Source organism: Lissotriton vulgaris, chromosome 9 (genome assembly GCF_964263255.1).
Source record: "Lissotriton vulgaris chromosome 9, aLisVul1.2, whole genome shotgun sequence".
Classification (NCBI taxonomy): domain Eukaryota; kingdom Metazoa; phylum Chordata; class Amphibia; order Caudata; family Salamandridae; genus Lissotriton; species Lissotriton vulgaris.
Window position 1 is genome coordinate 1,130,782,465 of NC_141697.1, and position 25,511 is coordinate 1,130,807,975.

Consider the following 25,511-nt stretch of genomic DNA (forward strand, 5'->3'; position numbering starts at 1 on the left):
CTCATCCACATTTCATTTTCTGAATCATTGGATCAATGATCATCTGAAGGATTGCGCATCACAAAATGCCAGTCAAGGATGCTTGGGGGTCCTTCACCAGAAGTTGTTACAAAGTCACTATCACTGATAAAGAACAAATAACCAACAAGTGGTCCAGGTCAGCCTTGTGGAGCCACAAACTATATATGAATGGGGATTAAAATGATGTATATATGTAAGAGCAATCTGTCATTGAACACCCACCTGGCCTTCCTCAAGAGGCGAGCTGTAATGAATAATCATCCTTAGCATTGCCAGGGGTTGGGAAACATTCTGATGCCCCATCCAGGATGTACCAAAAGACCATGAGGGGTTGCTGTTATTATCTTCAGGTCTCCTATCTTTGCCCAGCAGCTGACTTTAGAGCTTGTGTTATTTCCCTACTGCCTTGCTAACGACCAGAAAGGGATATTCTGTATAGGTTTGTCCCCCTGTATGGCATAAGGTCTGAACATGTCTCATAGAGATTCTGCTGCCTCCTCAAATCACAAAGAAGCAACAACAGCCTTGTTCAATGTCCTGGTGTTTTTTTTACGCTGGTGTGACAAGGTAACCCAATTTCTGCATCCTTTGGTGTCTGACAGAAGATGTAGACACCCATCAACTGTCCCAGTGTCATGATTGTAATTGAACTCATGACTTCAGCTTGGCTACAGCATGAAGGAGAAACAGGGATGCACACACTCTGGCCTTATGGCAGCTTATAAATTAAGGCAGGTGGATGTGAAGACCTACAAAACTGACTAATGTGTAAGACAAGGCAGTAAATATTATATGGGAAGTGGTCAAAAGCAACAGTGGATTAGTTTTATGCCAAGAAGGTTGAAGCCAATTCATTCTCAGGGGCATGCCATCCCTCATAGACAGTACAAAACACAATTGCTCTGTGGAGCGTCCACTCCCCACAAAGCATTACAGGTTTAGCAAAAGTAAATAGCATTTGTGGCTGTACATAACCATGCTCTGAATACTCCTCCTATTTAGTATTGGGTTCTGACACTTGCAAGTCCTTTTTCTATGAAGATGTTTTTGGCATCACAAGATGTGCTGTGACTCCTCTCTTAGTGGACAAGGCGCATTAGGTACGGGGGTATACCAGATTGTTTTTTTTCCATCTTTAGATTGGACGTCCACTGAAAGGGCTCTGCGCTATTTGAATTTCGGCACCAAAGCTGCAGAAAATCAGTTTGGGCCCCAATGACTCTACATCATGCTACTTTACTGGACAAGCACCATAACTCAAGAACCTGACTGCTAAGGGCCTCCTCCCACCCTTCAGGGACCAGGTGTCGTCCACTGACCAACGGCATGAGAGAATGTGGACCAGAAGGGGGTGATAAGACATCCTCCCAACATTTCCCCCAATACAACTAAAAATACCTGTGGTCGGACCATCCAAACGTATGAAACTTGTGTCTTTCCTTCAACCACAACAACACCTCTTGCAAGTCCTGCATCACCGTCTGTAGAAAGAAAACCCTAATGCACCAAATGAAGATGTGCTAGACACATTGTAAAATGCTCCAACAGCCACCCTCCAAAACTCCAGATATTTTCAAGGAAGTACATTCCTTCTGCATAAAAGAGTGTGAAGAGCAGGCCCAACCAGACCTGGTAGCTCAGCCCAGGCAATGTGCAGACCTGAGGTAGTATTCAAGCGCCTTGGAGCAGGAGGAAGAGAAAGTCTTAAATAGCACGCCCGTCTCTGAGACTCATGTGACCATGCTATAACCACCTAAAAAAGACCAGAACGTAGTGACAGCATTGCTCCTATGGGAGTCAGGTCTTGAGCCCCGCACACAGACATAAGACATTGTCACCTTCAGGTCCCCCGCTGCTTTTAGATAGTGTCCACCACTTTTTGAAGGCTTCGGAGTCAATGAAGGCTCAGCCCAAGGACGTCAACCTTCACTGTCCATTGAGGTCTTTTCGATGTAACTGCACTGAACATCCTCATCACACCCGAAGCTGGCACCAATGGCACCACTAAAGCTTGTGTGAAGATACAATTGACACCGAAAACCCCATTGAACAAAAGGGTGATGTAAGGGTGTGATGTAAGGCCAGACACAGATTGTCACATAGACTATTATGTCAGGCTCCGCTCCAGATATTACAGATCCCATCAGGAAGAGATGCAGGACTTATCAATTATCTCCCAGAGGAGTACAGGACGACATGGTAGCAAATAGTACCTAAGAGCAAAACTATCTTTAATGCCAACATTTGTTGCACCTTCAAAGGCACAGACATAGCTGCTAAAGGCAGTTTCCTCCTCCGACAACACACCTGGATCCATATCGCTGGATTAAAACCTGAGCAGTATATTCTCAACATCCCTTTTAGTGAGAAGCATCTCTTTCACCCCCCGAAGTTAATGAGATGCTTTAAAAATAGCAAAGGACGCAAAGCTTGCAATGTCTATGGGTGGCCTGCAAACTCTAACATCTAGAGCGGTGGTTCCCAAAGTGTGCGCCGCGGCACCCCGGTGCGCCGTGATGAGACGCCAGGGGTGCCGCGCCACCGCCAAGGATGTGGGTCATGAAAATTGCAGCCGCAATTCCTCCCCCTCCTTTGTGCTGAACGTGATCCCAGCCCTCGCCCTCTGCATTTAAATGGCTCAATTAAAAGCTCAATGAGGTTATGGAGAGTGCTGTGGACATCTTGACAGTGTGTCTACAAAATGGGGGAAGGGGAGGAGGCGAGTTCCACTCTGACTGAGTGGGAGGTCCAGCAACAGCGGGTGCCCCCGAGAATGAAGTCAAAAAGGTGCTGGGCTGTTCCTCAGTGAGGAGTGCTGTATGCTTCACACTAGTATGATGGTGCCACTGGTCCCAGTAGGGTTACAGTTGGGCATCCATTTTGTTGGATGTAATGCCCTCACACACCTTTGCAAGTGGCATGCTTCATCATCTGGTCTTTTCCTCGTTGGGTCGGCGCTGCAATACCCAACGGGCTCACCTCTTAGAGGGGCTCTTTATCGGAGATCTTTTTTCCAACAACTTTGGTGAAGTGCGGGTGTGGGCCTGATTGGTGTAGACTGGTAAGTGAGTTTAAAATAAGGCTGGGAGTACCTTAAAGAACCTTTTTATTCTGGGGGTCTCCTCTCTTAGTTAAAAGGTGTATTGACAAGTACTGGAAGGATATTGATGTTCCTATTGCAGTGCTGGTCAATGTGAGTTATTCATGGTCAACATGTCTCTCGTGTTAGGGTTTAATCAACTCACGATTCTTCAGGACCTAGAGTAATATTGTGTCTACACTAGAGGACCTAGTCAGTATCCGTTAGGTTAAATGAGTATTACACAGGAAGGAGGTGCTTCTTGTGTTAGTGAATCTGAACAACACTGGAACTACCTATTATGTGAAGAAACCAGGCTTCATCAGTACCCGGCGGTCTGCACATTAATTAGTCCCGGACTCGGCGGCTTGGGGTAGGTCGCAACGGTACCACACAAGGCTAAAACTCCATACTATATGGAAGCCTGATTAATTAATTCTTTTCCTGGAAGATAGCTATTACTTCTCTGGGACGCACTACTGAGTTGCAAGCACTCAACTCACAGGAACCTTTCATTCAGATTCGCATGGATAGGGTTTTTCTCAGAAACAATCTTATATTTCTCCCCAAGGTAGTATTGTCCTTTCACCTTAATCGGACTATAGAGATTCCAGTCATCTTTCTTCTCCTATATTCAGTAGTGGAGAGAGTGTTACACACTTTAGATGTCAAAAGAGCTCTTATGTATTACATTACCAGGACCTTCTATCTAGTCTAACCAGCTGTACGTAGCCTTTACAAGGACTCTCAAAGGTAACTTCATCTCTAAAGCAGGTACAGTTACATGGATAGTCAAATGTTTCCAAATCTGCAACCACAGACCGAAGGCATTCCGGTCTTTTCTGCCCAGGGCGCACTCCACCTGTAAGAAAGGGGCAACCATTTCTCTCTTACTTACCATCCCGATAGCTGACATCTGCAACGCAGCAATCTGGTCAATACCACACACCTTTACCAAAAACTACTGGATGAACATCTTAGCCCGCCAGCAGTCGGTGGCTCGCAAGGCAGTCTTAAGTACTTTTCTCCAAGCATCTGCATCATCCACAAACTATCAGTTGCTTACGATCGATACTACTATGCAGTCTATGCAAAGCATATGTTTCAACAGCCATACATGCTACAAATGGAAAATGTTACTTACGCTGTATACATCAATTTGTAGTGAGTAGTGCTGTGGAGCCAGAAGTGCCCGCCCTCCTCCCTAGCAGCCTAGGTTGATTGCACATCTCTTCTCTAATTCCCCAGTTGATACTGCACTATATCCAAGCTGGACCCTGTTATGCACACATCACACTACATACTTGCTCCCAACCACTGCACGAAACACAGACTAACATGGAGTCTGCCCCATGTGAATTGTCCACTAAGGGAGGCCTTACAGCACATCGTTTGACTCCAAAGACATCTACGAAGAAAGACAACTTGCAAACGTGCAAGTCTGTCACTAGATAGGAGTAATCCAATCATGTGAACTTCCGGCTATGCATCCCACAAACAAATAATTATAGAGTAAGTAGCTCTCTCATTTTTTCAACTGCCTCATATTTCTTGAAAGGTTGGAAAAAAGTATACACCATAAGATTACGGAACTCTTTTAACTCTTGTAAGTGAGGTTCAAGAACCACATTTCTGGTCATTGAACCACTGCAGTTCATATCATTTGGACCGTTGATGTCACTACTGTCTGGGGCTGTTAATCCAAATTTTTATTTTGGGCCATTAATCCTTAATAATGCTTTCAGCCATTGAGTTTGTTTACTGCGTGAAGCCTTGTTTTGTCATTCCTGCCTTGGCCCATTGATGCTCAATGCTGCTGCTGCTGCATTGGGTAATTGAGTCTTGGGAGTGCTGATTACAATTTAAAAAAAATCCTTTGGATTGAATGAAAAATACGTTAGTTAAAGTTTAGTTAAAGTTGATTTGTGGAAATACTGGCTAAAGTGCAAAACCTAAAGAATGGGATACTCACTAGTTAAGTAATACCTTATCCTTTACTCCTGCACCCTAATAAAGCATGAAAGGGAGATGCATGTATAAATATCTAAGCGTTTTAAGGTTTGAGTGACCACATTGATGGATTGATAAAGTGAATCAGAAATTACACACTCATTTCTTTGACTCCATAAAAATGTATATTCACTGAAAGCTTTTAATAGTGAGAAATTGAACAATAAGTTGGTCACATCTACCTTATGTCACTAAATAGTCCTTTACATGGTCATTTAAAGACGTTGTAGTGTTGGTATTGTGAGTTCTACTGCTTTTCAATTTTAAAGCACAATTTTGTCCATGGTTCAACTGTAGTGGTAGAATTTGAGGTACCATAGATGTTGTATTGGGATAATATATGTATAATATAATGTGTGACTTCAACATGAGTCCATGGTGAGGTGAGGATTAAGTTTAACTTACTACCTTGACTGGTGAATTTCCTTTCTTCTTAGGCTGTGTGTTATGAGCCACTATTGTCCTACCAACTAAAACTAAACCTGTGTTTTTTTGATCCCTCTGTTTATTTCACAAATCAACTGTGTGCCATTGCTAATATCTGGTGAATATGGCTCTGAAGCTTCTAGTCAATGTTAAATGCCAGCAAAGTAGTTTATTAAGACAGCTACACATTTTCAAGACTTTTAGAAATAAACCAAACAAATAAGTTTGAAATAAATGCAGTGTTCATCTAAAATACACTGAATAATTTTTTAGGTTTTTCATATGTGTTGTGAGAGACAGTTGTGGAAAATACCAATGACCTCCATGGACCTTACACCAGCCAGTGCTTACTATTGGTTGGCTTTTAACGTCATTCTCATTTGCTTGCTTCTGATTGTAAAACTTTTCTTCCTCTTCTTGTGTTTGGTCCTCGCCTGGAGCATAGCTTCTGTACCACTACTTTGATTAGATGGCTTGTATGCGCCCACTTCTCACATTCAGAGAACTCTTTTTCTTTTAGTACTCAAAAAGAGTGCATGTGTTTTCCTGAGTTTTTCCTTATGTGAGGCTTCCCTTTTCAATTATCCATCCCTGTGCACTTTGTGTTGCTCTCTCCTGCTCCCTAGCTCATCCCCTGCTTACCCAAACCCACCCCGGCCAGCATTTTTAGTGGTGATTTATAGTTTTAAATTCCCACTCACCTAAAGCTCCTCCATTGCTTCCCGACATTGACACATGACATCCACCCACCTGTCTCAGTGTTTTTTTTAAAGTTAGAAAAAACTATTGGAGGGTCTGGCAGCTACCATTTGCTACTGGGTTACTTTTTTTGTTTTTTTTACATGCTTTTCTGCATGTTCAAATTAATTTCAGTTATTTACCTCTCAAGATTGCCATCCACCATCTTGGAATGGTGAATAAAAAAGTGAACAAAATGGCAGGTGTATTTTTCCCTAGGTGAGCACATGCGTGGTGACTGTTGTACACCAATAAATCATTATGCAGAGCCACTGTCACTTCATGATGCAAACCTGCCCATGCACGATGACACGTGTGAATACACAGCGTTGTACATTTCTATTTTTCGCTTCTGCTCTACAGCATCAGTAAAATCTATTCATATTACTGATGCTGAACAGAATTGGCAAAAAGCATTGACAAAGCCTATTGATCTGCATTGGCAGCCAACAGGAATGATATTTTTTGGCTTTGCTTCCGGATTAATGAGGTTTGCACATGTTACAGTCCTTCCTATTTTTACTAACTGGAGATGAATATTCCCATTGTAGCTGTTTTGCAGCCAATTTCTGAAAGCTTATACAAGTACTTTCGAACTCTACTGCTTGACCATTGCAAGCCAATTTCACCCAAGGTACGGATGGGAGGAGGAGGTGGATAGAACTAGGCGGAGTGATGAGTGCAGATGAGAGAAAGTAGAGGACCTCGGTTTAGGTGTGGTTTGGCATAAGACACCGTAGAATCATCGAGTAATGAAGGGCAGAGAGGCAATCATAGAAACCTGATTGGAGGCGAGGAGGAGGTTAGCAAATAGAGATTTGTTTGTGTGGCGTGCATCTAGGGGCGGTAGGAGAAACTGAAAGAGGAGATCATGTGACCAATGGATGTGGTGTAGAGAGAGAATAGGGTTGACCTCGATTTAACCTTGGAGACATCATCTTGTAAAGAGGTCGCTGGGGGGAAGTGGTCAGCAACGTATGAGGAGAGCCTTTGTAGAGCAGAACCTATTGTGCCAGAGATGTGGAGGGAGGACATTCATGTGGGGTGATTAGCGGTGTCAAATGCTTCACACAGATCAGCATGTGATGTAGATGAGGGTAGATGATATGTGACTGATTAAATGAAGGCCATTGAGGCCTGGCTGGATAGGATTTGGAAGGTTGGTACAAAAGAGATATGCCATGAATCAGTTAAAATGGACGTGTTGGTGGAGAAGAAAAGATGTGCTACAAAGCAGTAGTTAGAATAAGAGGCAAATGTACTCTTACTGCTTTTTTTGGTAAGGGCAGTGCAACTCCAGTTTTGTAACTTTATGGCCAGGTATAAGATGGAAGGAAGGTGTTGAATGGAAGTTTGAAGGAGAGAGGCAAAGGTTCAACAGAGTGTGTCGGGAGGGGTCATATCGGGTTCAAGGTAGAATAGTGAATTTATGCGGAAGGTGAACTCCATTGGTAAAGTGATGGAGGCGTTGGAGCACAGATGCATGAGGTTCAGGGGACTTTAGGGTGAGATGCGACTTGTAAAGTAACAAGGGTTTTGCTAATAATGGTAAACACGAAAGGAATGCAAAATGATTAGCTGAGAGCCAGAAACGCGTGATAGGTGTGCAAAGATGGGTGATTATGTTGATGACAGTTCCTGCTCTTGCAATCCTAAACCATATTTCCTTATAAATAAAAAATTAGAATTCCTCCATCATATCTGCAATCGAACCGGGCTTGTCAAGTGCACCAGACTGGAGCTGTGATCCCACACGTCAGCACAGGTGTCTTTAGTCATAGGCGGGGCAAACATGTTCCTTTAGTTGTCATGATAACCATTGTGTGTCTAGTGACGGACACATCACCTAAATAGAATGCCCCGCAGTCCTGAATATGGACCACCCACTGCTGTGTTGACAAGATAAGCTGCATTCCATCAATTTCAGTCTGCCTGGTTTAGCGCCAGGCTTGAAGCAAGCGCTGCCATCTTGATTACTGTTCTTATTTTTACCCATAAAGCTTGAATTTACAACTCGCAGCACTGAATACACTCGCTCAGCGTCTTTCTCGTATGCTGGAATCACATTATGCAAATGCTTGACAATAAAGTCCCCTTTTCCATTTTGCACATTTCATTTCTGCTGCAGAGTTAAAAGGGTTTCTGCTCATAAAATATTCTTGACCTTTTGTTTTTCCAGAAGCAAGCCTCGTTGGCGGCGGAAAACAGCCTTTTCTGCAGCAACCTTCTGTTCTTAGACAAAGGAAAGTCCTGGCACAGAGTCTGGGTGGCCATTCCGAGGAGCGAGCCCCTGGTGTTATACCTACAAGGGACTGTTCAGGTAAAGGTGGCGTTGGCTGTGAATGCTTCAATGATGCACATAAAACTTGTTGAAGAGGAGCCTGGTAAAATGATGTACTTTCCTCATTCCACTCCACTTCCGGGCCGCTCATTAGAACATTCTTCAGTTACTTGTCACTTTCATAAAAAACTAAAATTCCTTTTTCTGCTGCTCAGTGAAAAATGAATTATCACAACCAATATGAAATGGGAACTTCTTTGTTATATTTCTAAGGTTTAATTATTCACTTGTATATAATGTTTGTATTTGTAAACAAAAGTTCCTAGCCTTGAGTTAAATCTCTCTCTCTCTCTCTCTCTCTCTCTCTCTCTCTCTCTCTCTCTCTCTCTCTCTCTCTCTCTCTCTCTCTCTCATATATCATATCATATCATATCATATCATTAATGAACATGGCTGTAGTTTGAGCCCTGAGCAATGCGGCCATGTTAAGTATAAAGCTAGGGAGAATTTCATGCTTCCCCTACAATTCTCTGCCATTTTTGGGCTTGGAGGCTCATTGCCAGCTACACAGAAATACACCAAGTGGTAAATGACTGAGCAACGATTTCATGCACCCTTTTTTAAAAGCGTGCAGAGGCTGCCCTACCTCTGAGAGGTGACTAAAGGTATTTAACCCGTTGTGTGCTAATGACGAGCTCAGCTCGTCATGAGGCCCGGTTGAGCTGCACTCATGACGAGCTGAGCTCGTCACGGCCGTTGGAACGTTCGCACGCGGGGATAATTTCCCTGCTGTGCTGAACGTTTGAAAAATGGGTGTGGTCGTGACGAGCTCAGCTCGTCATGAGTGCAGCTCCGCTGTGCCTCATGACGAGCTAAAGCTCGTCACCAGCACAGCGGCGCCGCACGCGGCCCCCCTCCCCCACACAGGAGATGAAAAACCCCCGCAGGGAAGGGGTTAAAGGGAAGGATGGAATCTCTCACTGTACACACCTGCCAGCCTTGAAAGGGCAAATGCATAGGTAATGGTCAAAAAGCCAGCAAGTGTGCATATAGTCATGCTGATAGACTGTACAACGGCAAATGTAGGCTGACCTCAGATTGGTGTCATTTAATTAGTACACCAGATTGGGAGGTGACAGGGGTGTTTGAGGGCAGGACACGTGGGCCATTGAGAGTTCCCTTGCATTCTTCCCATAGCCCCCACAAGAGGGGCACCAAAGAGCTTTCTCTGGGCACCTTACATTTTCTACATATTTAAGGCAGAAGTCCATGTTTAGTAATGGAAGCATGCACCAGGTCATGTGGAAATGCTCCTCTTTGCATCAGCCAAGCTACCATGCAGTTGTTACTCCCCATTTTGAATCCCCAATCACCAGAGCAGCTGAATTTATGATTGATTTTCTCCTGCAAATGACACAAATTGACCAGAACATTTTCAACGGTGCTCCTTGTCTGCTGGTGTGTTTGCTTCTCATGGAAATCTGTCAAACATGGCAGAAAGTTGCACTTTAAAGCTAATAATGTATTTATTGAAAAAGTTAAATCATGTTCGATCTTGCATGTGTAATATGAAGGATGGGGCACGGAATTTTTTGATGTAACAAAAGTCCTATTTTTGCCAGTGTTCAAGGTTGGCTTATAAGCAAGAGGGTGTAGAAAATGCAATAGTCAGGAAACTGTAGTTTGTGACAGGAAGACCTTATGCTTTTTCAAAGCCAACAGCTTATCTCGCCTGATTAGAAAGAGACCAAACAGAAAAGTTTCAGAAGTTGCTCAATGAAAACTTTTGCTTCTGATTAAGAGTATGCTGGAGCAGAATCCCCCAGGTGGGTACCCCTACGCCATAGCGCAAGTGGTCATGGTGCAAGTGGTCCGGTGTTTATGAACATGAAATTACTGGGTTCCACACATGGCAAAGCTGCAGCTGGAAAGGGGCAGGGGCTGCATACAGTGGAACGGCGTGGCCATGTGCGGTTCCTACAGCACCATGAAGGGAGCTGGCAACTCACATATGCCTCCCGTGGCGATGGACTATTGTCCAACCTTGGGCCCTCTGGTCTCCAGCAACGCTGATTCCACTTGCCACCTTCTCTGGGCAGATGGTAAATGAAATCAGAAGAGGACCCACTGTTGGGCTGGGAATAGGATAAGATATGTAGTATTCGGCACTATTCTGGGGTCAATAACATATAATGCCCACTATCTGGCCCTAAGAGAACTGCCAGAATAAGAAATTGTCTGTAACTTTGAATTCAGTGTGCAAGTTATTTGCATGTCTGTTGTGAACATTGTGTTTTGTGAAGCTAACAATAATGGGTGAATTTCAGGTTTTTTGGCTTTGGGTCATAACCATGATTGTGAGTTCTTGTAGGTGAATTTTAAAGCTTTATCTTAAACGTAGGTTAAGGTCTTAAGGTCAGCTAGCCTAATTGTCACTTAAACTGTGTATTTTCAGTGAACTCCTTTTTATTTATTTTTTAATGTTGTGTGTTGGGATGGAAAAGTCGCTTGCATAGTGATAGACGTGCACCCCTACCTGAATGCCCCAGCTGCAGTTGTATTTGGATTTTTATTCATGAGCAAACACAGTCATGCGTGTCCCCAATAAACTAGTCCTGTTTCATGGACTGTAATCTGCTTAGACCAGAAGGGGCACCCAAAGTGCTACCCTCAAGTGGTGGAAGGTCACTGTTATCACAGGGAGTTAAGTAGCACAGCAGAGTGGTGGCAGTATACAGTGTTTTAAATTTTCAGTGATCAGTAGTGTGAACAGCCTTTGATTTAGCTGTGTCACAGGGTTGGGGCCTCCAAGCCCACTCTGATAAATGTGCACGACTGGGGGCTTCACACATACTTGGTTTGCATTGGCTTGTGTGCAGTGCTGGGGTGCATGGGTGCATGTGAAAAGGTATAGTGCATCAGGAAATAGCGCACACTGTTGCGTGTGGGCCCTGGGATTAATGTGTGCCTGCGGAATCGTACAGTTAATTAGAAAATAGCACACTTAGTTGCATTTGCACATGAAGCTATGTGTGGGCCTGTGAGCTGGTAGAGGAGATAGCGTGTGGTGTTGCATGAGCGCACTGGGATGTACAGATGCCCGTGTAAGGGTACAGTCAATCGGATGCTCCGCACGGGTGCGTGTGTGTGCTTGCAATAGATACAATATATGGAAGACACTGGGTTTCGTTTTGGGCAGCCCAGACATTGCTGAGGGGCAGGCTGAGGTAAAGGTTTTCCCTAGACAGACTTGTGGATTGCTGCATTATTGAGAGCTGCATCGGACACACATTGGAAGAAGGAAGAGCTGGCCTCTTCTGTACACATCAATAGAGGCTCAGTGATTCTGAAAGGAGCTCACTGGTCAAAGAGGCCTGGGTCCATCTGGGGAAAATGGGGCCTATAGAGCCTTATGATGCACATATCACTGGGGCGGACTTCTGGGTGTGAACCTCTAGTCCAGGAATCTCGAATGAGAAGCTAGTGAACTACTGGTTGCTCTCCAGCTACCTGCAAGTAGTTCTCCATTGTTCATCCTAGCCCACTGAGTTGGAAACGTTTGCTTGGTTGAATCAATATATGTATGCCAAAAATGTATACTAAAGGAAAAAACGTGTGTATTTGCAGAACTCATAAGCTGATGTTTGAAGAAAAGTGGGTGAATTTCCAAAATGTGTGTAAAGCTGATTTTTGAGTGATAAATCATGTGGGGAGACTTGTTACTAAAAGTATTACTTTCATGCGAGGGCCCTGCAGCTGTAGATGGCATTTATTATCTACATAGAGATTTCTGCTGACAACCCCACCCGATGCACTGAGAGGATCACTGCTAGTAATTTTGCATAAGGTGGCCACAAATGTAATCTTGTCTGATGTGGTCACTATTCCAACCCTAATACTAGTCGCTTGCAATGATTTTCATTGAACATCATTAACTCTTACTGCACAAAAGGTTGGAGACCCCTGCTTTAGTTACTCCCATGGCCTGTGTTGGGGCCATCAAGATTGAAGCCTGCCTTACTGTGATGGGCTGCTCTCTGGAGGAAGATCACAATAAAGGCGTGAGCACTTCAAAATGGACATTACCCAGAACAAGAACTTCTAAGACAAAGGCACTGAATCTCAAGTGTGTCTGGAAATGGTTTATTAAAAAAAGGCAGGTTGAGGCTTGAATTAGCATGAATTAGGCCTGTTTTTACCAGAACTGAGGACTAAAGTTCTGCCGGTCTCCCAAGCTTGGTGAGGGATACCACCTAGGGTAATCAAGAACACTCCACAGGAGCCTGGCGCACCAATCTTTTCCTGACCCTAGACCAGTGGCACCTATGAAAAGCAGAAGATTGCTTGAAGGGAGTGAGGTCAAGTGGGGGTCCTATCAAGAGGATCCCTGGAGCAGAGTGTAAAATGCTGGTCCGTCGAGAACAGCATGCCAAACGGGTTGTCTGCCCATGTGCTCTGTGCGATCCCCGTATGCCTGGTAGAGGCCAAGTAGAGAACTAGACAGCTGCACCAATTGGGTGTTCATAAGATATGACCCCCTGATGCCAGGAGGGGGCTGCCCTGAGTGAAACGGTTGCGGCTCTGGTGCCCTGCTGCATCAAAGAGAAGGCAATTTGCCCCTGATAGTGCTGGGATCTGAAGAAGGCCATCACCGTATCAATGCTGGTAAACAACCCCGTATGCCAGGAGGGCATTGCAGGGAAGACTGAGAGTCATGGCTCTCTGTCTACAGTGAAGACCCCCTGCACATGAAGAGGGGCCGTAGTCCAGGAAGAGGACCATCGCCCATGCACAGTGTGCAGTTGCAATCACCTGACGGATCAGAGGAGCACTGTGGACATTTGGGGTCACACATTCCATAGTTCTGTTCACCACCAGGCCAGGAATGCATGCCTGGGCACTCCGGACCCCCATTCATGTGAATGCGGGTAAGACTGATACCAGGTTGTCGGGGGAATTTACTCTGACTTACGCACCCAGGCATGGAGACATTTGGACTCTTCTTAAAAGCCCTTGTATTACTTCTAAGACTTGAACTCACTAGCAGGACCTAGCTTGGATATCACCCATGTGAATGGGTAATAACCATCATCTGTAGAGGAAGAAGTGGGACAGGAGCTGACCCAGGTAACACTATTGTGTCTTCATTAAGAAGCCTGTGTTAAAAAAAGAAAAAAAGAAAAAAAAAGAAGCCTGTGTAGATTTTTTGAAGTGTGTTGCACTGTACTTTGTGTTAGTAGATAAATACTCCTTTTACATAAAACACGATTTGACTTGACAATTTAAAGGGTAGTTGGGTGTATTTTGAGTTGTGAGTCTGTACTCACCCTACACCTACCTCATCCAGGAAAAACCTTGGACTGCCCGACCCACGCTACAAGTGAGAGTTAGGTGCTGACGGTGTACTTCGCCAGTTGCTGGGAGCCCAAAGTAGACTGGACCCTGGGACATCTGCAGTCAAATGCTTCAGCCACCATGTTTGGCCCAAGTAGCTCCTTCTAGCTTCATGGGCCTCTGAAAGGGGTTCTGTTCCATCCTTCTGCAAAAACACTCTCTTCCCTGTTGTATATAGCCCTTGCCCATACACAGCGGGTTTTTGCCTTGGGCCTGGCAGTGGTGGTTGGTTTTGTGCTATGGATGGGCTACAGAGCTTGGCTGAAGGTGACACACATTTGGTGGCCAACCCTGCTGTGCAGGGTTTCTGCCCATGTGCAGTGGGCGTTGGCCGTAGGACCAGGCATTTGGAACATTTTTGGTAGACATTATTTTAGTGCTCTTCCATGTTCTTGTTCCAAATCTTGCAGTTCTCTTCCCCACACCACTCATATGTTTTGTAGTTCAACTAAAAGCTTTTCAGAAGAGGTTGTTATACTATTATGCTTTATGTGGCACCTGCGGTACCTGTGCAACAACATTTTGTACTAATTGTGCTATTTTCTTGTGTTTGTTTTTGTTTTATCTGTTCTTACTGGAACTTCACATACTCCTTTTTATACTTCAGTTTGAGATGTCTACTCAACTGTACTCCTGCAAAGTTCTAAAGGAGTATAGACATCTGTCCCCTGCTAAACTTCTGTTTGCAGACTTTAGAAGTTACCCTCCACATGATCGTATCCAGTTGCAGACGGTAATTTTGACCCCGGGGGGGGGGGGGTGGATGGGAGGGAACGCACACACACACATACACATACTCACACCCATGCATTCACCAACATGCACACACCCATTCACAACACTCAAACACAACAAATTCATTTGTACATAAACAAATGCTCCAAGCATCCAAACATTCAAAAACAGAAAACGTACCCGTCGGGCAGCTCCTGGAAATCCTCGGAGGTTCCAGGAGGTTTGGGACTACTGTCTTCCCTCATTGGTTTGTCTTTGGTCAGCCAATGAGGGAAGGCAGCAGTCCCACACTCATAACAGAGCGGGATGGCTTCAGTGAGAGTTGCTAACCCCAGACCACTGTGTGACGATGTGTCACTGATTGACTCTCTGCCTTGGGCACTTCAGGGCTTAAAACTGAAGCTCCCAGGTCCTCATCATGAGGGGGAGGTCCTCAAAGCACTTTTGCCAGGCTGAGTCGGTCACTCCCATAGGGCTGTGAAATCTTCAGCCTGCCAGGAGCCTGTGCAGTTCGAAGATGTCTAGCTCCTGGCTGCCTGACCTGAACAAGAAGAGTGTCTGTCAGGCCGACCTTTGCTCATCCTGACAGCCTTTGCTCAGCCTGACAGACACTCTTCCTGTTTGGAAAAAGGTGAGGGGGCATAGCCCTTTCTTCCATATGGATGGGCCGCGGCTGGTGCTATCCTAGGTTTTTCTGGTCCCCTAACAGTGCAGTACGAACAGAGTATACAAACATCGTCAGAGGAAACAACATGGGTCTACGAGTTTGGTAGTTTGCTAACTCACTTTAGCATGAAGTTTGTGGTGGGTTTGTGGGAATCAAGATTCAGCTTAAGTTCATAAACTTGGTGAGTAAACTGAGCATGTAGAACAAAATGTTCAGCCTCCCATGTAGATCTGGGGATAAGGCTTTGCCCACCCTGTTCCCTTCTGTTGGCATTTGATTTTTTTCTGGGACCCTGAGACCATGGCCCTCCTCCTGTAATAGCCACAACTGCCATTTTTCTGTTGCAGTCAGACAACTGTTTGGGTCCTAAAGTGCTGAATGCCATATGAGACGTAGATTTGCTGAAGATACTTAATGACATGACAGCCATTACTAGTGAAAACAGGGGAGGCTTGGGTCCTGTACTCCCCAGACAAGGGAGGTTTATTTCAAATATTCGTGATAAACCTGAGACCACAAATTCTGAGGTTTTTGAGCATTTATTCTGCTTAGTTTCGATACTTCAAAAAGACATTCATAAATCGATTGATCGCGAATATTTGAAATAAACCTCCCTTGACACCTTTTTGTGATTTCAATGACAGCCATTACAGCAGGGGCCAAGAGCCAAGCGACGCAACAGGACCACAGATATCGATTGCATCACATTACAACCTCCCCAATTCAATTCTAAATTCATAGAATAGAAATGTATGATCAGAGACAACACTGAACAGATTTACATCACAGGAAGCAAAGGTGCTCCTCTGGGTCGAGTTATAGTTTCTAGTTTGATGCAATTCTGTTTAGTAATGTTTCTGTTGAAGAAAGTAATGTTAAGGGTTCATCAGAAGGCACTAAAATGACAAGCAAAAGAGAACTCCGCTTTTCAGTGGAAAAGAGGATGGAAACGTATTTTCTGAGCAACTATCACCTATCAATCCATGTCTGAATTGTTCTTCTAAGCTCTCCCACGTCTGGGAAAGATTATTACTTTGTGAACAGGACACTGGCAGATATATTGGTGCTTTTATTGTGTAATTAACAAAATTAACAAAGGATGCTTTATAATATATTTGACTAAAAACCCGTGCATCGCCCTCTGATCTTTAGCAAAGCAATACTGGGAGTCTGATAATTGTGAGACAAGAAACTTATTTCGTGCTCTGTTCAAGCGCAGCAGCTTTAATTTAAGACTTTAGCACCGACTCCCTGCTGAATCTAATCCTTTTAGATAAGAAGATAGTTTCCTATGACATGCAGTCTGATTGCAAAAAGAATGGGTTACTCTTTTAAAGTGTAGTGTCGTTCCAGCATTTAATCGCTGTGGTGTTTCCTTAATTTGTAATCCTCTTATGAGTACAAAGATCAAGGCACAGGCAGCGCAAGGCGCCAATGGAGACCTGGCGCGTGACAAAGACTTTTTTGTTATGCAGTGGTAACTGGAATGCAGGAATAAGCGTCATGCTTTATAATTGCAGTGAACCCCTTGCTTGGATGTGCACCTTCCGAGTTAATAGTCTTGGGAATGGCTCTGTCACTACTGCCATTACAGAGCTGTTGCATAGCCGTTCTGTTTCGATTGCTTCATTATAGATTTGCGATCGCTCACATTTAAAAAAATAATCCACAAATTATGTCACCCTAAATTTACTTAGCATTAGCAAACCTGGAAGATCAGCGTCTTCCTAGGACGATGAATCTTTGCCACTGTGTTTGAATTGAGTCCCTTGCTCACTTTGCCACTGGATTCAAGCAAGCCGGGCTGAAGACGGCTGTAATGCCAGAAACCGGTCCTCGGAAGCTTGTTTCCAGTCCAGGTAAGGCATGGCTTGGCAGTTCGAGCTGGACTGTTACCATGAGGCACAGGGTCAGACTGATTTGCATATGGCCATGTCTGAATTGGGGTGGCAGAGTGGGCTAAAGAACGGTGATGGATTAAAGCCGGATCTGTTGATTGGGTGTGAGTGTTTGATTGGTTCAGATGCTCAGTCCATCACCACCCCTTTTGTACCACTGTGTTTGAATTGAGCATTTCATAACAAAGTCATTGTTATTAGCAATTGATGTTCAGTCAATAAAGAAAGGTATGGTGAAGTTTCAAAAGTGTATTTTCTTTTTGAGGCATTAGTCTGCATTTGTGTTCTTTTTATTCAAATTAGTCAAATAAGTCAGTTACAGAAATAATCAAAATAAGATTGATTAGAACGAGCATGGAAAATAGTAATGTGTTTCATTCAGAATGTAGTCTCTGTTCTAAGCTAAAAGGACCTATTCTATCCTATCCAGAACTCATAAATAGTTCCTTCTGGAAAGAGCAAGTAAATTGTGGAGCAAGGTCAGATTACTAAGTAAAGGGTCAAACTTCCCATAAAGTGCACTGGCTTCCTGCTAACCTGGTCCCCAGTGCTGGGCTCTTTCCCAAATTTGCGAAATTGTTCCCCTAACTGGCAAAACCTTTAGCACCCTCTGTAAGTACTTAGTAAATGGTACCCTGACACCATGATGGCTTCACTGAAAATAGGGGTGTTTGGTAACAAATTCTCGTCTTGATAAACCAACACTGGTGCCAGTGTTGGATTTATCAAAACATGCACTCAGTGGGCATCTTCGAAGTGCACCAGGAAAACGTACCCGCCACTAGGGGCGGTTTCTTCATTAGGGCCGCAGGGCTCTGCCCCGTTTCAATTTTGCATCATTTGCTGTCAAGTTGTACATTTTCATTTCATTATAATTTCACTGAGTGTGACCCTCGCTCTGCGCGAGGGTCAGGCATAACCAGGCACTTTCAAAAGTGATATGTGCTGGCGGCTGCCGTCGTAGGATTATTAGGGTTTACCTGAACTCAGCACTGGCCTCCGGCAGTGTAAAACACTCGAAGGCACTTCCCTCTGATGACGGAGTGCAACCTCGCTGATTTAAAAAACAGCCTATGCGCTTTAAGCAAAAGCCCTGGGTTTTCAAGGCTGTTTGTCAATCAGCAAGGCTGTGTACTGCTGCAGCCCACCTACTTCCTAACTCGTCATAGGTTAGGGTGGGAACAAGCCTCCATGACCCCACCTGACCCAACTCGGGGAGAAGCTGAGAGTTTTTTCGTGCACATTAGGTTTGTTGTCAAAGTCTGTACTGGGTGACAAAATCAACTAGTTTCCATGAGTGGAGCTGCAGCGTGAAGGTGAAACGGAGGCTACTAACTAAGCCACGTGCAGTGGGAAAATTCACCTAACCACTCCTCAGTGCCAAGGCAAGGCAGCAGATGTGACTGGATTGAATGACGACTGGCAGCAAATATCCCAGGCGGCAAGTGGAGTCATTCAGAATTACGGAGGGAATGGGCCTACAAGCACGATAAATTAAAAGAATGTACTTGCAGGGAAAAAAAAAAGAAAACACCAATTCTGATTTACTTTTGAATTTATGAACTCATTTAAGCTCTTTAGTACCCTTTCTGGTCAGGTCATAGACTGCACAGTCTCACTCGTCCAAATTGTTAATGCATTTACATCTATTATTCAGGGATACAGCAGCAACTCACTAATATTACTGCAAATATTTACTGTGAAAATGAAATGGAATCTGTCACTGCCTCACATTTCTCCTATGTGAGGTACTGTTTTGATTTCAAAGAACCGTGCTTTATGGATGTTGCATAAAACATAAATACAACATTTCTCTGCAAACTGTCTGCAGCTACCTCCCATTCCATACATCACCCACATAAACAATATACTACATAAAACAGTATTTAAAACAATGTAAAAATTATTGAAGGTCATCAGGGGAAGAATAGAGTATTTGCAGAACCAAGTTGCCTCTATCAGGAGCCCCAAAAAGCATGGGGCCCTGGGCCAGGGCCCACTTTGCCCATGTCTTAAAATGTCTCTGCCTAGAGGGAGCAGGTTTTTAATGGGCAGTATGATTCAGGTGATAAGCACCTGAAGAAATGAAAACTTGAAATGTACCTCCACCAGGCCCTTTCTTCTTATCATCCACACTTTTTTTCCAGATTCCGCAGAATGCTTTTGGATCATTTGTATAATTATTTGCAGTGATATATTTTCTAGTTATTTTCAAGGAACGCAAGAAAATTTATATTTTACAATTCAAATGTATAACAACAAAAAAATATGGTAGAACACTATGATTTTCTGTTTATGTCACATATATAAATAAACTATTCAGGTTTTATATTCCGCAGTTTGTAACATTGGTTGTTCTACATTATTTTAATTTGTATTTACTTTGTTTTAGGATGGGCGCATGGCTCGTGCAATACCACTGCCTGGGTATGAAGTGAGTTTGCCAAGTGCCACTGAAAAACATGAAATGAAGTATGTTTTCAAGCTGTCCCAGTCTCAGCAGAGCATAATCTTCAGCGCCGAAGATGAAGACCTACTCACAAAGTGGCTGGAGATACTCACCAAAGCGGCCAAAGGAGAGATTGCACAAATTGAAAACCCATAAAAACCCCAGACAATCCTTGCAAACCCATGATTTCATACTGTAGCAATTCACTTGAATCTCTAAAAAAAAAATGGCACTTTGGTATGTGGGTGGCTTTATGTATTTTCATGTGTCTGCATAGGAATGTCAGTGAAATTTCTCTTTTCATTGTACGCGTATTCCATGTATCCTGGTTATCTTGCATATGGTATTCTTAAGGCACAATTAGATGTAGGCAGTGACTGTGTGTTGAAACTGAAGGACATTGGTATTTCCAAGGGCATTCATGAATGAGGTGATAAAGCAAGCTCTGTCTCCTATTTTGTAGGTGTACTTTTAACAGACCTTTCAGTTACTGTTCAGTGTAGAATGTGCAGTCGGTGAGTAGTTCAGTGCTACCTTTTTAAGTTAAATTTGTCAAAGGGCGTAGCTGGCCACTCACATCCGATCTACTCATTTCCGTTTTCTGATCCAAAACATAATGCACAAGTTTTAAGTATATCAGTTACCTTTCCTTTACAAAACTAAACGTTATGTCTCTTCATTGTTGAGATTAACTTTTTAAAAGAAAATATGTCTATTAATGTGTTAAATTTTTCAGCACTGGTAATTGTTGAGGAGGTTGACAAAAGTGGAATCCATTTTTGTTTTGTAAGACTATTTGAAAAAAATGTGCTTTTCTGTTAAACTAAGCACCTTCTGAATTTTCTTTATAAACCCAATGTATTGTACGTTTCTTTTTTACAGTTTTGCTAACCAGGACATTATTAAACTCAGTCAAAGAAACCTGAATTTTTTTTAGAACACCCACAGTGGTGATATTTTTATAATTTTGGTTAACTCTTGAGGAATCTATGATTTATTTATAATTTGTAAATAGTGTTAAATAAGTATTTTAAAGCCTTTGCAAATTTGAGCTAAAAGTAAGATTTAGCGCAGTGTCTGCCGGTATTTGTACAGATCTGTAATTTAAGTTTTCTTTTACTGACCTTTTATAACTTTACCTTAAAGTCTTACCTGCAGTCTGCTATTATACAACCTATGGCAAGCTTCTAATTACAATGTGTTGTATGTCTATTTGTATTGAGCACTTTTGTGCTTACTTACATGGAAAGAATAAACTTTGTGAACTTGTACTGTGGTCATTGCAATGCTTTTTCACTTAAAATGTTTTATTCGATAGACAATCTATATTAAGTCAAGCTGTTTGTGCAAATATGTGTATCCAGGCATTGTAATTATACTACGTGTATATTTACCATTGTAGCTTTACTTTAAGGCTAAATATTTATCTTTTAACACTTAATTTTAACTCCTTATTTCAACACCGTTTCAAAACCCAATGTATTATTGTCTTGCAGAGCTCTGTCATAAACAGTAATACAATGAAAATTACAAAATCTCAAACTGTAGGATTGATATCCAAAAAGAGTTCACTCCGATAGTGTACCCTGAAAACATCCTCCAATTGCAAATACTTAAATCTTTGATTATTGTTAATGCTGTAGTGTAGTCATTTCTCTGTGAATGGGAGCCACAATTTTTCTTCTATCAAATGACCTACCCAGGTGACGCTTGCACAAGAAGATTTACTAAAGAGATTAGCTGAAAAGTTTCTCATCTCCTACCTCTTTAACAAAAAATACTTTGAAACTAAATATGGCAGACAAAGCATGGTTAATTGCCAAGCATCAACCAATTAAAACATGCATATTTTGTTAAATTAAACTTCAGGTTTGAACTCTGTTGCATGCAAGCACGACCAACCTTAGGGAGTTGTATTAATAGCTGGGAATAAAACAATAATACATCCAATCCCCATATAAAAAATCCTTTAAATAGACTGTTCATAGGTCATTCATATACAAATGTTGTTATAATCCAGGTTAGAAGCATAATTGGGAGCACAAAGAAATTCTTGTACCTTTTTAGTCACATTGCAGAATACTCTATAGTCCAGAATTATCTGCTAACATTTTAGTTGGTTTAATTTGTGAGGTAGAAAGAAGTATAGTTAGTCTTCTTGTTTTAGTTACTTGCAAGGTTTATAAATATGTGTTAGAAATGGAGATCTGTAATTGGCAGGTTTGTACCCTGTCCACGTAGAGGCCATTCCTTCTAGTCCAGTACAGGATTACACTTCTAAAATAAACTCTCGTCACTCCCTTGGTAGCTTGGCATGAGCAGTCAGTCTTATCTCAGAGGCAATGTGTAAATGCACACAACACACAGAAATACAATTAAAACACTACAAAAGGACACCACACAAGTTTTTGGAAATTAGCCAATATTTATCTGTTTAAAATAAAAACAAAATTATAAAAATCCAACATGCAGCTATCAAAATACAAATATTGCATGTATAGACTGAAAATACAGTTCCTTGAAGGCCGACCGCTAGGTCGCAGGCCAGCTACAGTGTTTGGAAGACCCGCAAACAGTACCTTGGAACTGCAGGGCTTCGGGGACCTTGTGATGAGCTCCGTAGAGGCGATGTCGCCGGCAGCAGTTGGTCCCGGAGGTTGGTGCAGGAGTCGTCCGGCCCTTTAAGTCACCTACATTGCAAATTGAACTCCATGAGTTTGAAGTCAGGAGTGCGGGCGTCAATGGCGCCGAGCTGCAATGGGAAGTGGTGCAATGGAATATGCGGTGTCCACAGGTCATAGTGCAGGTAGTGGCATTGTTGTTGCTGAAGCACTGTCCTTGGCAGACCCAAGTTTGCGATGCTACGTGGGGCAATGCTTGGTGCAATGCCCACAAGTCATGGTGCATGGCGCTGTTCAGTTCAAGAGGTTGGAGTCGATGGCACTGACATCGTTCAACCAGGGCTGCGGTGTGGGACAGGGCAATGCTTTGTGTACCTCATAAGTAGTGTCCACAGACCATGGTGCAGGCAGTGGCTCGATGGCAATGTGGAACGTCATCATCAGTGATACCAGGGCGGCAATGTGAAGTGCAGTGACCACAGGTCACGGTGCCAGCAACAGCTCGATGACCGCATCATGTGGTGACGTTGAAGAGGCCAGGACTGTGGTGTGAAGCAGGTCAATGCTCTCTGTAGTGCCTCGGGGTCACAAGCCAGCAGCGGTGTTGTTGATGGCGTTGTAGCGGTTTTTCTTCTGTTGCACCACAAAACACAAAGTTCCCAGTGCTGTTGGCAGATCAACCTCAAGTATTTGATGTTCCTGAGACTTCCAAAAGCAGACAAGCTCTACTACAATCCCTTGGAGAAACTCAGGCAATAAGTTGCAGAAAGTTCAGTCCAGTCCTTTCACTGCCAGAGACAGAAGCAGCAACTTCAAGCCAACCCAACAAAGCAACACACAGCAAAGGAGCAGTACTTCTCCTGGCAGCTTTTCCAGCTCTTCTTCATGGCGGATCTCTTAGCCCAAAAGACTTCTGAACATGTGGGGTCTGTGACCAAATACTTATACCAGTTCTGGCCTTTGAAGTAGGAAAACTTCAAAGAAAGTCCTTGTGGACAAAATCTAGATTTGTCCCACTATTCCCTACTCTGCCCCCAGTAACTCTCAAGGAGGGTTGAGATGTATTTGTAAGAGGACAGGCATAGCCCTATTCATGTGTGAGTGAAAACCTCTCCCATTACTCTTATCCCAGGATGGCCCATCAGCCTGGTGACGGGTCATAAGGATAAACTAGGCACACCTATGCTCCCTTGATGTGGCTGTCTAGAGTGTATGCAGGAGACCCCAGCAGTTAGCTACACAGACGTGGATTCCACAGGCAGGCACAGAATGGTTACGCTGGAAAATGCCCACTTTATAAAAGTGCCATTTTCAAACACTCATTTTAAAAACCATCTTCACTAAAATATGTATTTTTAAATTGTGAGTTAAGAGATACCAAGCTCCAACTGTCTATGATCTTCCCATGGGAATCTACACCTGTGAGATGTTTCAAGGTAGACCCCGTGTTAACCTATGGAAGAGATAGCCTTTTAATAGTGAAAAACTAAATGCACAGCATTTCACTATTAGGACATGTAAAAACCCACCACTACATATCCTACCTTTTAAATACACAGCACCCTGTACATGGAGCTGCTGTGGTCCTTCCTTAGGGGTGACATATGTATTAAAAGGGAGGGGTTAGGCCTGTCAAGTGGGTGCACTTGCCAGGTTGACATGGCAGTTAAAAAGCAGTGGCATGTCTGAGACACATTTGAAAGGCTACTTGTGTAGGTGGCACAATCAGTGCTGCATGCCCATTTAAGTAAAGTGCAGTCAGTGAATTTATTACGGACTTACTAGTAAATTAAATATGCTGATCACGGAGAACCAATCATAACACAATTTACAGTCTGAGCACTTGCACTTTAGCATTGAATAGAGATGAAAAAGAGCACAGAGACACTAAACCCTCAAAAACAAAGTCCAGCATACCATCAAAAAACAGGCGGTCAGAAAGCAAAAAGAGCGGGGGAACACACCAAAAGATGCCAGGTCTAACAATATGTTTGGTATTAAATTCTTTCAAAGAATCTCTTTTAGCAGATGAATGTTATTTTTCCTGTATTCATGATCTATTCTACAAGTCTTAATATACAATGCCACTTATCTTTATTTATATTCCCTAACCCACTCACATCTAGATACAACTTTTCCTAAAGTGAGGAGTTATCATTTAGAATTTTTGTAGCACTTCACATAGTGAAAGTCAGAACCAAAGGGGCAAAACATAGAAAGTACTTCTGGCACATTTTTTAATAGATTGCATCACTCCCCTTCCCACCCTCTCCTTCGACCAGAAACTTTCCCAAAACAAACAGTGCAGCACCTATAACCCACTGAAATCCCACAGTCATCATGCTGCATGTTGTTTTAGCAGTACTCCCTCCTAACCCAATCCCTTACTAAACCTAATAATGCAAATCATTATTAAAGTTTTAATTTAATGTTTCTCCTAATGCTTACAGGAAATAAAGAGTGCTAAAGATAGTGAGGAAATGCACAAATTATGAAGATGTACACAAAGTATGAAGATGTACAGTTTGTGTGCAAGGTTTCTGTACTCCCTTTAATATACATTAGTGTAAAATGTAGAAAATCATATGTCAAGTGAAAATGTCCTCCATTATTTAAGCAGCTCTGCAAGTGGTTTTTCTTAAGACCATTCTAGCTTGACTGTCGATCCTGAGATTCTTGATAGAGAAGCAGAACTTAAGGTCCCTGCCATAATACATTTTGACGTGGGCGTCTAGTGTCTGAAAGGAGGAAAGATAACGCTTTTTTAAGTAACCAACCAGAGAATCTCTTAAAATAGTGGAAGAGCTCTGTTTCCTAGGTTTGTTTAAGAAGCAGAAGTAAAAAAATTGAAAAAGGTCCTCAGGTAAGTATCGAGGGATCCTTACCCTTTGAGTGGTGGGCATTGGAGGAGGTTTGTGTACTTGTTGAACGTTTCCGGCAAAATCTCATGTAGCAAGCTCAGGAAGCATTTGAGAGATTGGTTTGGCCATACATTCTTGAGGATTATCTACTTCTTTTCCTTGCAGAATCCCAAAACTCTTAAGGTTAGAACAGACTAAGGTCCTCCAAAATGATTTTGAGATGCGAAATTGACTCAGAATGAGAAGACATTCTCGATTGCCAGTAGCTGAATCACAACCGATCAATCAACTCACTCCACCATTCACTTTGCCATTCCTCAGGTTTATCTAC

At 43.0% G+C, this 25,511-nt stretch overlaps 1 protein-coding gene across 1 annotated transcript in view; it reads left to right on the plus strand.

Moving 5' to 3' along the window:
* FGD3 (FYVE, RhoGEF and PH domain containing 3) overlaps positions 1-20,967 on the plus strand; it is a 569,969-nt gene extending 549,002 nt beyond the window's left edge. The window contains exons 18-19 of the mRNA XM_086939157.1: positions 8,454-8,594; positions 19,642-20,967. Coding sequence (XP_086795283.1) covers positions 8,454-8,594; positions 19,642-19,854 — 354 coding nt within the window. The 3' untranslated portion in view covers positions 19,855-20,967. The remainder of the gene's footprint in view (positions 1-8,453; positions 8,595-19,641) is intronic.
* Positions 20,968-25,511: the final 4,544 nt, after the last annotated feature.